At 39.8% G+C, this 12,940-nt stretch overlaps 1 protein-coding gene across 9 annotated transcripts in view; it reads left to right on the top strand.

The window, feature by feature from the left end:
- Positions 1 to 12,940, top strand: part of NAA25 (N-alpha-acetyltransferase 25, NatB auxiliary subunit) — an 87,222-nt gene that overhangs the window by 40,103 nt on the left and 34,179 nt on the right. For all 9 annotated transcript variants that reach the window (XM_078337327.1, XM_054238895.2, XM_002753022.7 and 6 more), the window contains 4 exons: positions 3,500 to 3,707; positions 4,516 to 4,605; positions 9,467 to 9,647; positions 10,365 to 10,464. In XM_078337327.1, coding sequence (XP_078193453.1) covers positions 3,500 to 3,707; positions 4,516 to 4,605; positions 9,467 to 9,647; positions 10,365 to 10,464 — 579 coding nt within the window. The remainder of the gene's footprint in view (positions 1 to 3,499; positions 3,708 to 4,515; positions 4,606 to 9,466; positions 9,648 to 10,364; positions 10,465 to 12,940) is intronic.

The following is a 12,940-nucleotide window of genomic DNA, read 5'->3' as shown; positions in this document are numbered from 1 at the left end:
AGCATGTTGGCCAGGCTGGTCTTAAACTCTTGGCCTCAGGTGATCCACCTGCCTCGGCCTCCCAAAGTACTGGGATTATAGGCATGAGACACTGCGCCCAGCCGATTCTAATTTTTAAGGAAATTTTTTGCACAGCAGTAAAACTGTACAGACTAAAATAAAGAATGAGCAGATTGTTTTGTAACAAAACCTTATCAGGAAGATTTTTATTTAGCATTCACTAAAGAAGGCAGCAGTAAACATAACTAATACATAAAATGGCTTGCAAGAATAGAAGAACTGGCAGTAGAAACTATAGAAGCATTTAATCAAAAAACACGAAAACTATGGCCTGTCACAGTGGCTCACTTCTGTAATCCCAGCACTTTGGGAGGCTGAGTTGGGCAACTTGAGGTCAGGAGTTGGAGACCAGCCTGACCAACATGGAGAATCGTTTGAACCTGCAAGGCAGAGGTTGTAGTCAGCCGAGATTGCACCACTACGCTCCAGCCTGGGTGACAGAGTGAGACTCCATTTCAAAAACAACAACAAAAACATGTAAATTAGTGCTGCAGTTTGCTAAAAGTATGGAATATATATCTGATCATAATGATGAAGATTAATACACTTATAGATATATTGAGGCAAATTCATTACAGATGTGACACTGCAGGATGAATGAGATTTAATTTTAATTCAGAAATTTTTTTTAACTTATTTTCATGATATTCTTCAAAGTAATTTTTTAAAAATTTGTATAAAAAAATTGCATGTATTGGAGCTGGGTACATTGGGACGCACCTATAGTCACAACTACTCAGGAGGCTGAAGCAGGAGGATTGCTTGAGCCCAGGAATTAGAATCCAGCCTGGACAGCATAGTGAGACCCCCACCTCCCAAAAAAGAAGAAATACATGTACTGTATATAATTGAAAAAGTTAAATATTATCACAAGGCTTATGTTGAAAGGCAGTAGTCACTCTTTGTGTTCCAGCTCAACAGATGCAAATCACTTTCAACTAAATTATTTTGTTATTTTCCTCCATATTTCTAAATTATTGGCTTATTTAGCAATTTAGTTTTACAGTTACAGTCTTAATCTATTGGTGCCCTTTGGTGGAAGGCAATTAGTTGTTTATAACATCTCAATTTCTCCCTTGTATACTTAGGATAAAACATGAGATTCTGTTCTTTCTACCCCTTTCTTTACCAGTGTAAGAAATGCTTTCCATAGAGCTTGTTTGCCACTATCTGTTTAGGAGCTTATACATTTGGCCGATGGCATTCTGGGATATGGTTGGGAGTATAGAGTGGGAAGCTCAAATTATCACTGAATAAGCAAATTTCGCTTTATTCCCGTTTTCAGTTATGACTGCTGTCTCTGACTCTGTATCTCTGGTTCAGATTCTTATGGCTGTAAAACCCAGGCTGTTCTACTCATGCTTAGGAATTACATTTGTGAACTTTGGGAGGGGCCTACTGTTTTAGAAATTAATATATTCTATTTCATTCCCATCAGCACCTTATCCTTTAGGGGGGACACCTGGTGCCGTTAGTTTCTTGACTCTTCCAAGATTTTTTTTTTTTTTTTTTAAGATGGAATCTTGCTCTGTCACCAGGCTGGAGTGCAGTGGCGCAATCTCAGCTCACTGCAACCTTCACCTTCTGGGTTCAAGTGATTCTTCCACGTCAGCCTCCTGAGTAGCTGGGACCACAGGCACGTGCCACCACACCTGGCTAATTTTTTGTATTTTTAGTAGAGACGGGGTTTCACTGTGTTGGCCAGGATGGTCTTGATCTCTTGACCTCATGATCCACCTGCCTCAGCCTCCCAAAGTGCTGGGATTACAGGTGTGAGCCACTGAGCCTGGCCTCTTCCAAGATTCTTTGACTGGAGTGTGCTTCCTGGTTATTGGGGTCCTCCTCATTGCATACTATTAGATTTCAGTGTTCTTGGTAATGTAAGTTGGTTATTTCTTACCACCTATTCTTGTATCTTTTAAAATTGTGATGATTTTTTTTTTTTGCTGTCATGTCTCATTTGTTCACATAATCTTTTTTTCTTTTGAGAAAGGGTCTCATTGTGTCACCCAGGCTGGAGTGTAATGGTGCTGTGATGGCTCACTGCAGTCTCAAATTCCTGGGCTCATGTCATCCTCCTGCCTCAGCCTCTTGAGTAGCCGGGACTACAGGCATGCACCACTATGCCTGACTCTGTGTGTGTGTGTGTGTGTGTGTGTGTGTGTGGTGTGTGTGTGTGTGTGTGTGTGTGTGTGTATCTCTATCTATCTGTATTTTTTTTAGTAGAGATGAGGTCTCGCTATGTGCCTAGGCTGATCTTGAACTCCTGAACTCAAGTGATCTTCCCACCTCTGCCTCCCAAAGTGCTGGAATTATAGCCCTGAGCCACCGCTCCCGGCCTCTTCACATATTCTTGATCTTGGGTTTATTCTTTTTCTTTTTAAATATTTTTTCTGAGATGGAGTCTTTGCTCTCTTGCCCAGGCCTGGAGTGCAGTATAGCAATCTTGCATCACTGCAACCTCTGCCTCCTGGGTTCAAGTGATTCTCCTGCCTCAGCATCCTGAGTAGCTGGGATTACAGGTGCGCACCACCATGCCTGGCTAAATTTTTTTTTTTTTTGTATTTTTGGTAGAGATGGAGTTTCACCATGTTGTCCCAGCTGGTCTTGAACTCCTGGCCTCAAGTGATCTGCTTGCCTTGGCCCTCCAAAGTGCTGGGATTACAGGTGCGAGCCACCACACCTGGCCTATTCTTTTTTTTATTCCTTACTGGCATCTTAATAGGATTTTAGAAGTGACAGAAAAATAAGCATGTATTTAAGAAATAAATAACTAGAACTGGTACGTGGGATTTTTTTGTTTTAATTTTTATCCAAATTTAAAGGATGAAAAATGTTTTAAGGCAAGATGTAACCTTTGGGAGAAACTGGATGAACGGTACATGGATCTCTGTTATTTCTTATAGCTGAATGTGAATCTATAATTACGTTAAAAATTCAATTAAGAAAAATTTAGGGTCACTGACATGAGATAAACAATTTCTTTCCATGTATAACCTTTCCTTTCAAAATTTATTTATCAGTGTAATTACAGATTAAATTTTCTTTTTTAGTTTTTGGTAATCTGCTCTTTTGTATAGTCTTCTTAATAAATGTTTTCATTGCTATAATATATATTATATTAATATGCTATAAGTTATTGAACATTTTCAGAATTTAAAAAATCTTTCACTGCCTGTAATACTTGTATTGACAAATACTTTTGGCCAGTAATGAGTGAGTGTGCCAGTTTCATTGGAGCTTCACCAGCGTTGTGTGCTGTCATAAATTTTTTTCATTTTAGCTATTTTGGTAGATAGAAAATGGCATACGAAAGGAATTTTAGTTTTTGGTTTTTTCTCGATGTCTTTTTCTAGACCATTTCAATTTCTGTTAATGATGGCCTACTGAAGACTAGTTGTGTTTTGAGACCTTTGCTCCTTTTTTCCCCACTTTGCAGTTTATTAATCAGTTACTTGGAGTTGTTCCTTTGTCGACACCAACAGAGGATAAGCTGGCACTGCCTGCTGACATCAGAGCTCTGCAGCAACATTTGTGTGTGGTGCAGCTGACGAGGTTACTTGGCTTGTACCACACCATGGATAAAAATCAGAAATTGAGTGTGGTCAGAGAATTGATGTTAAGGTACCAGCATGGACTAGAATTTGGTGAGCAACCATTCAAAATGTGCAGTAGTTCCCTGATCTACACTAAGACTTAGAAGTCAGTTTTTTAAGCACCTGTAGCACCCTCTTTTAATGAATTTTATAAGGAGAATGTTTTGTCTGGGAAGACCATCTAAGTAATATGATGTAAAGCCTTTCTTAAGCCTGGAGTTTTAAATTATTCTCATTGGCTTTCAGTTGTCTATGTTCTTTTTTATCTGATGGATTAACTTTTTATTAGATTGGGGCTCATATAGATTGCATAGTTGATGATAATTATCACATTTTCTGCCTGTAGGCCTAACTATTCTTAGTATATAGACTGTAAGTGAACAAAAGGAATATTGTAAATTGTAAGATAAATATTTAGTTTAGAAATAGATGATCTTCAGATAGGTGCAGGCTTTGCTAGATATATGTGATAGACATATAAATTGTCTGACTATAAATGTCAGTATTTCTCTATAGTCCAAAGAATTAAAGTCAGGAGCACAGTGTGAATTTAGTTATACATGGCGTTTGGCTTATGTTACTTTCTTCACCTCAACCTCCTTCAAATTTTTCTTCTCTCCCTTTGGGATCATCATGGATACCACCTCTACTCTGGAACCCTACCTTCTGTTCCAGTTGAGTGTGGTCTCACCTTCTTTTGAACCCTTTGATTCGTGGTTTATATTTTTCTCCTGGTACTTATTCTTACTTTTACTTTTCCTCTTCTCCCTCCTGTCACTTTCCTGCTTTTAAAAACTCCTTTGGGATCAGTAATAGTTGAATAAATGTTAAAATAGTTATGATTTTTCCCCCCCTCTAGGGAAAACCTGTTTGAAAACAGAATTGCAATTTTCTGACTATTACTGTCTCCTTGCTGTTCATGTGCTTATTGATGTATGGAGGGAAACAGGTAAGTAACAGTGATTTCAGTTCAACTTTACTTTTTTGCTTCTTTTGATTATAAGTACTACATTCTTTCCTTAGACTAGTTATACAGTTCACAGATTTGATTTATTCGTTTAGGTTCTACTTTTCTTGCTATTTCGAGGGTACTTCTAGAAAAACCTGTCTTGGCTGGGGCGGTGGCTCATGCCTGTAATCCCAGCACTTTGGAAGGCTGAGGCAGGTGGATCACCTGAGGTCAGGAGTTCAAGACCAGTCTGACCAACATGGCAAAACGTCGTCTCTACTAAAAATGTAAAAGTTAGCCGGGCGTCTTGGCACATGCTTGTAGTCCCAGCTATTCAGGAGGCTGAGGCAGCAGAATAGCTTGAACTCAGGAGGTGGAGGTTGTAGTGAGCCGAGGTCGTGCCACTGCACTCCAGCCTGGGGGACGGAGCAAGACTCCATCTCAAAAATAAAACAAAAACCTGTCTCCAGTTTATCCCTTTGTAACCAGGATAATGTTAAATGAATGGATGTCTGTTCCGTTTGTTTGTTTCTTTGTTTGTTTTGAGATGGAGTCTTGCTCTGTCACCAGGCTGGAGTGCAATGGCATGATCTTGGCTTACTGCAACCTCCACCTCCTGGATTCAAGCGATTCTCCTGCCTCAGCCTCCCAAGTAGCTGGGATTACAGGAGCACCATGCCCAGCTAATTTTTGTTTTGTTTTGTTTTGTTTTTAGTAGAGATGGGGTTTCACCATGTTGACCAGGATGGTCTCGATCTCCTGACCTTGTAATCCGCCCGTCTCGGCCTCCCAAAATGCTGGGATTACAGGCGTGAACCACTGTGCCCGTCCTGTACATGTATATAACTACTAAAAATACAATAATTAGCTGGGTGTGGGGGTGCATGTCTGTAATCCCAGCCACGTGGGAGGCTGAGGCAGGAGAATTGCTTGAACCCAGGAGGCAGTGGTGGGAGTGAGCCTGGTGACAGAGTGAGACTGTCTCAAAAAAAAAAAATGCATGTACAGGCCTATGGAACAGAATATCCTTTTTTATTCACTTCAAAAAATTTTATATCTAGGAAAATGAATTCTTTCTGGAATACAGTTTGTCTCATTTAAGACAAAAATATAAGACATGGTAAAGGAAGCATTGTGAATGATTGGGGAAAAGAAGGATGATTCAGCAAATGGTATTGGGATTGCCTTTTCTTTAGGTCCCATCCCCTGACGTTTTCTCTTATTAGTGATTTTGGAGAAAAAAATAACTTTAGGTCCTTATTGCATATTTTTCACGAGGATAAACTACAGAAGAAACAAAGGGCGAGGAGACAGTGGTGAGCAAGATAAACACAACCCCTGCCCTCATGGATCATTTCACAGAGCACTCAGGTTTGCTTTTTTTTTGAGATGGAGTTTCGCCCTTGTTGCCCAGGCTGGAGTGCAGTGGTGCGATCTCTGCTCACTGCAACTTCTGCCTCCTGGGTTCAAGTGATTCTCATGCCTCAGCCTCCAGAGTAGCTGAAATTACAGGCACATGCCACTATGCCTGACAAGTTTTTATATTTTTAGCTTTGGCCTCCCAAAGTGTTGGGATTATAGACGTGAGCCACCACGCCCAGCAAGTAGTACTTGTTGCACTGTATTGTATCAGGGATGAGAATTAAATCCTTGTCATCAGAGAACTTGTTATTTGAGCCCCTAGATTCATGAGGCTGCAAAAGTCATTTAAACATAAAAACATGAATGAATTGGTCACTTAGTAATTTGGTCCCCACACAGTCAGCCTTTCTTACTTATGCCTAGCACCAATAGTTATTATAGCTTTGCTAGTCTCTTATATTAGTATTTTGAGCAAGATATGTGACCATACGATTATAGTAACAACAGACAGTTGATCATCAGGCATATGAAAGCACTTTATACAAATAACTAATTTAAACATTATATATATATATTTTGAGACGGAGTCTTGCTCTGTCACCCAAGCTGGAATGCAATGGTGTGATCTTGCTCACTGCAACCTCCGCTTCCCAGGTTCAAGTGATTCTCCTGTGTCAGCCTCCTGAGTAGCTGGGATTAACAGGTGCACACCATCACTCCTGGTGAATTTTTGTATTTTTAGTAGAGATGGGGTTTCACCATGTTGGTCAGGCTGGTGTTGAACTCCTGACCTCGTAGGATCCACCCGCCTTGGCCTTCCAAAGTGCTGACATTACAGGCATGAGCCACCAGCCAATTTAAACATTTTAATAATATAGTTACTGTCACAGTTTTATAGATGAGGGAAATGGAGGGCAGAGAGAAAAAAACGTAAATTGTCCCAAATCCTGCAGTGCAGACAAATACATGAGAATCATTTGTAAAATACAATTGTAGATCTTGTAAAGATGCAGGGCTTCTTGAAGTCAGTGAAAGGGCTGTTGAAGTACTCCAGTCATAGTAATAGTCATTGTTCAGGGTGGACCAGGCAGAACTGGAAAGTTGATGAGGGCAATGAAAGAGATTGATTTGAATTGGAAAGGATTGAGTGCTTTAGGAAGTTGATGCTCTCAAATATTTTTTCTGAAAGCCTTTTTTTTTTTTTTGAGTCAGGATCTCACTCTCTCATCCAGGCTGCAGTGCAGTGGCACCATAACAGGTCACTGTAGTCTCAACCTCCTGTGCTCAAGGGATCCTCCCACTTCAGTCTCCAGGGTAACTGGGAATATGGTGTATGACACCATGCCCAGCTAGCTTTTGCATTATTTGTTTACTTAGTTTTAAAATTTTAAAATTTATTTTTAAATTTTATTTTTATTTTGAGATGAGTCTTACTCTGTTGCTCAGGCTGGAGTACAGTAGTGCAATCTCAGCTCACTGCAACCTCCACCTCCTGGGTTCAAGCGATTCTCCTGCCTCAGCCTCCTGAGTAGCTGGAATTATAGGCACCTGCCACCATGCCTGGCTAATTTGTGTATTTTTAGTAGAGAAGTTTTATGTTGGCCAGGCTGGTCTCGAACTCCTGACCTTAGGTGATCCACTCACCCTGGCCTCCCAGAGCTCTGGGATTACAGGTGTGAGCCACCGTGCCTGGCCAGTCTTTGTGTTTTTTATAGACAGGGTTTTGCCATGTTTCCCACTTGTCTCAAACTCCTGGGTTCAAGTCATCTGCCTTGTCCTCCCAAACTGCTGGGACTACAGGCATGCACCACCGTGCTTGGCCTATCTTTATTTATTTTTTATTTTATTTTATTTTTGAGTCAGAGTCTTGCTCTGTTGCCAGGTGCCAGGCTGGAGTGCGGTGGCGCAATCTCAGCTCATTGCAGTCTTCGCCTCCTGGGTTCAAGCAATTCTCCTGCCTCAGCCTCCCGAGTAGCTGGGACTACAGGCGCGCGCCACCACGCCCAGCTAATTTTTGTATTTTTTAGTAGAGACAGGGTTTCACCATGTTGGCCAGGATGGTCTCGATCTCTTGACCTCGTGATCCGCCCGCCTGGGCCTCCCAAAGTGCTGGGATTACAGGCGTGAGCCACTGTGCCCGGCCTATCTTTATATTCTTTTGGAAAACAGCATATAGAATATTGCCTTAAAATCTTACTGTATGGCGCTTTCATTTTAGCTATTGTTATTGACTTTAAAAGTAGATCGTACAAATTGTGGAAATCAGTTTACTTAAAATCTCACTTTTCTGGACCTCAAAAGTACTCTATCACGTCTGCATTCCTTCCTCCCTCCCTCCCTCCCTCCCTCCCTCCCTCCCTCCCTCCCTCTTTCTCTCTCTCTCTCTCCCTTCTATTCTTGAGACAGAATTGTACTCTGTTGCCCAGGTTGGAGTGCAGTGGTGTGATCACAGCTCACTGCAGCCTCGACCTCCTAGGCTTAAGCGAGCCTCCCAACCTTGACATCCTGAGTAGCTGGCACCATAGGCAGTGTGCACCACCACATCTGGCTAATTTTTTCAAAAATGTTTTTAATAGAGACGTGGTCCAGCTATGTTGTTCAGGCTGGTCTTGAACTTCTGGGCGCACGTGATCCTCCCACCTCAGCTTCCCAAAGTGCTGGGATTGTAGGCGTGAGCCACTATGCCCAGCTAACATATTTGTTTGTTTTCTTTTCTCTGTGCATATTTTAGGAGTTGAAGTCAACTCTTTGTACTAACTTGAGTGTTCTCTTTGTATGTGTGTTTACTGAACATTCTTGCACAAACATTTTTCTTTGTAATTAAAAACTCTTTATTAATGTCAAGTGGTTATATGAAGTTTCCATGCATGGAAGTTGCAATAATTTACCTAATCATTCTTCTATCTTTACATACTTTAGATAGTATGACAACTATTTTTGTATATAAAGCTTTATCTGTATTTCATAGTATTTTCTTTAGATGGATCCCAAAGAATAAGTTAATCTTGAACTACAGATACATGTACCTTTTGAATTTTCATGGACCAAAAAAAAAAATTCTAACTAAGTCAGTTTAGTTTGATTATCAATGAGTAAATATTTTCAAACATCCTATTTGCCATTCTGTTAGTAAAATTACATGTGGAAGGAAAATGATGTCTATAGAGAACATCTGTCTGGGGTCTTACAGAGGAAATCCTGCAGGACAAAGTGATGAACTCCAGTTTCCCTTCAAAGTCCATCTCTTCCTGGAATCCTTGGCACTTTAAATATGCATCATTTTTGCAGTGGGCATGTTTAAGAATAGAGTTAACTATTGAAGGATTCTCTGTTTAGGGAAAATTCTTTATTTTGGTTATAGATATATATCTAAAATTTGTTCTCTATCATTTAACTTCATTTATGGGGGGTGATGATGTCACTAAGGTTTTGTTTATTATTTTTGGGAAGGCTTCATGTGCTGTCAGGATCAGTGGATAATGCTGTATTTTGGTTCTAGGTGATGAGACCGCTGTGTGGCAGGCCCTGACTTTGCTGGAAGAGGGATTAACCCATAGCCCTTCCAATGCTCAGTTCAAATTGCTGCTTGTTCGAATCTACTGTATGCTGGGTGCATTTGAACCAGTGGTGGATCTTTACTCCAGCCTTGATGCTAAGCATATCCAGCATGATACCATTGGGTTGGTAGTATATACTCTGAATAATGAGCAGCTAGCTACACCAGTGTGGGGTATCCAGGACTCTAACTTAGATTTTAAAGTTGATCCTTATATTAAGTCTTTTCAATTAAATAATAACCTGTTATGATCAGTTGCAAAGCAGAAAGATTTTTATATCTCCTAGCATTTTGTGGTAATTTGAAAATGTACACAATTTAGAAATGTGAATTTTCCCCAGAGATAGCAAATAGCTATCTATTTTGAACCCTTATTCTTAGCAAGCATTATTCTGAAGTGTTTATTTCTGCTTTGTAGTTAAAGTTGCTACATGTACTTTATTTATTGACCCCAGCAGAGCTTGAATTTGTATTTTGGATTTGTATTTAGACTATTCTTTATTATTATGCTATTATTACTTAATGGCATTTTCTCTGTTCTCTATGGTGCTATTTGAGGAAGATAGCATTATATTGTCTTAGAACTTTTATGTGCCGTTAATCATCAGAGTGTAAGAAAGCATGGTATAGAACTTTAGGTCTCCCAGAAAACTGAGTTAACTTTTTTCGCTTTTTAAAAAAAATTTATCTTGTGAATTAGATAATTTCTGTGGCAGTATGTTTTAGTTTTTTCTTATGCCTTGCTGTTTTTTTGCCAAGTAATTTGAAGTGTAATATTTGATACTGAGGTAGGTAAGTAAGTATAACATGTCTTTTGTTTTATTCTTTCCTTTTTATCTAGTTATCTTTTGACCCGATATGCTGAATCCCTAGGTCAGTATGCTGCTGCGTCCCAATCCTGTAACTTCGCACTCAGGTTTTTTCACTCCAACCAGAAAGATGTAAGTGAAAAACCATTTTCCAACTGTGATCTTGCCTGCTGACTGCACACGATTGAGGAGCGTGTCACCTCATGTCACAAGTACACGTTAAGGTGCACCATACTGAACTAGCAAGTGCCCTTAGACCACAGCTTACTGTCCAAGGCTGGTAGGAAGAGGTAGAGAGTTATTTGTGTTTGTTAGAATGAGTGTGTTTAATAGAATCCTTGGAAAGTTGCATTTAAAACTGGTACTTAACTGACTAGGAAGTATTATTCCTCTTAGACCTATCTTTTGATCTCCAAGAGACTTTTCTAAGTGTGTAAGAAACAGCCCATAAGCATTCATAGCCTGGGATACCATATAACATTCTACAATAGCAGCTGCTGTTACTTTAATTCTGAAATTTATATCCATTGTGCTCTTTGCCAACAGCAAATGTACTTATATTTTCTTAGAAAATTAAAAGACATTCCAAGAAACTTAGATGAATAATATGTTTTTATAAGAAGTAACAAATAAAATAGAGCTTTTCTGTGCCATAATGAAAGGATGGGATTTGCACCATATTTTTCACTGTAAGCAGACTTGAGCTCTACTTGTTGGTCAAGCAGAAGTTTTTGTAGGAAAACTATATGGTCTGTACTCAGTCAACCAATTGTGAAAAACTGCCTAACAGTGAATATGGAGAAAAGGAATGTCTTTAGGGTGATCACTGCCTACTTGGTTTCACAGACTTCTAAGCCTTATTGCCTGAAATTGGCCGTGCCAGCTATCTGCCCATAGCTTTCCATTCTCATGGTCTATGAGCAGTTAAGGAACTGGCAAGGAAGCTAGTTTCTGGGGTTCTTCTTGGCAAACACTCATGAGGATTTTTAAAAAGACCTTTTTGTTACTATAACAGGATGACTAATCTATCTTTTATCTAATTCTTTAAGGGTGTATTAAATAGAAGGCAGGGCAGAAGCATTTCAGGACATGGGATATAGGTTTGTTGTTTTTAGTTTATGGTAATTATGTTCTGACAAGTTTCAGTGAGTGACCTAGAGGGCTGGAGTAGCAAAGGACAGCTCTGAGTAGGTGGAAAGCAGCCTCTTGTGCTTAGAGCATGAGCTGTGTACCATTAGTTGGTTCTTAGTCCTGTATCCCTCCCCAGAGTGGCTCCCTTCCTCCCCCAGTGATTGGTATCTCCCTTCAGACTTCATTTTGTGGCACAGCTTCTGATCAGGGAGAGAGGAGAATGAGTATCAGCATCTGAGCATGTTGCTCAGAAGGTGCTGGCCTGGCTTTGAGGTCAGAAGGTCGTCTCTAGGATGTTGAGTTTCTAAAATCTCCGAGCATGCATGAGCTATAAACCTATGAATTTTTATTGTGTGTTCAAGTATCTGTGCTTGCCCTCCTGTTTTCAAGAAGTGTTACTAAAAACAACAACAAAAAAATCGGAAGAATTGGTTTCCTGAAATCTCAGTATTTATGCTCTTATTTCTGTTTTTATAAGAGAGATTAAAGAAACATTTGATTTACTGAAGATTCCTTTTCAAAGATTTGTTTTTCAAATAGCTTTGAGGTAGTGGGAGTAAATAAGGGATTAATTCCAGCCTGGTGGCTGGTTTTCCTGTAGCTTTTAATCATCTAGCATTCTAGAACAACTTATAGTACTCATTAATATGTTATCAGTAAAGACACATTATTTTACATACATCAGAATTAGGCTTTACTTTTTTTCTTCCCACAAATATTGTGTCTGAATAGTTGTTTTGAAAGGAAAAAAAAAACCTAAAATTACAACAGTATTGTAATATAGGCAAAGGAGACACCTAGGAGCAGTTTGAGGGGATGTGTCATCCTCAGTGTTTTGTTTTGTTTTTTTTTGTATATTTGTTGTTTTTCTGATGGTTGTGTATGGCAAAAGTGACTAATCCATCTGAATGTATATAATGTTGAGCCTGATAAAATTATAGCATTTTATTGATCAGAAACTAGGATACTTGAAATATATTTTGATTACTACCAAGAAGATGGAACTTATTTAATCTTCTGACAGGACATAATCTTGAGGAGTCCTAGAGGCAAAAGAAAAATACAGTACAGGCTGGGCGCAGTGGCTCACGCCTGTAATCCAAGCACTTTGGGAGGCTAAGGTGGGTGGATCACCTGAGGTCAGCAGTTCGAGACCAATCTGGCCAACATGGTGAAACCCAGTCTCTACTAAAAATATAAAAATTAGCTGGGCATGGTGGCAGGTGCCTGTAACCCCAGCTACTCAGGAGGCTGAGGCAGGAGAATCGCTTGACCTGGGAGGTGGAGGTTGCAGTGAGCTGAGATTGCACCATTGTACTCCAGCCTAGGTGACAAGAGAGAGACTGTACCCATCCCCCCCAAAAGAAAACTACAGTACAGCAAGGAACATGTGCCTTGACCTTAATGTTGAGACTGTGGTGTGAATTGTTTTCTAAAGAAGTCTAAGGCTAAGAAAGATTATGACTGTAGTGTCTTA

The sequence above is a fragment of the Callithrix jacchus genome, chromosome 9, assembly GCF_049354715.1.
Source record: "Callithrix jacchus isolate 240 chromosome 9, calJac240_pri, whole genome shotgun sequence".
Classification (NCBI taxonomy): domain Eukaryota; kingdom Metazoa; phylum Chordata; class Mammalia; order Primates; family Cebidae; genus Callithrix; species Callithrix jacchus.
Note: the sequence above shows the minus strand (reverse complement) of the source record. Positions and strands in the feature narration are given on the sequence as shown.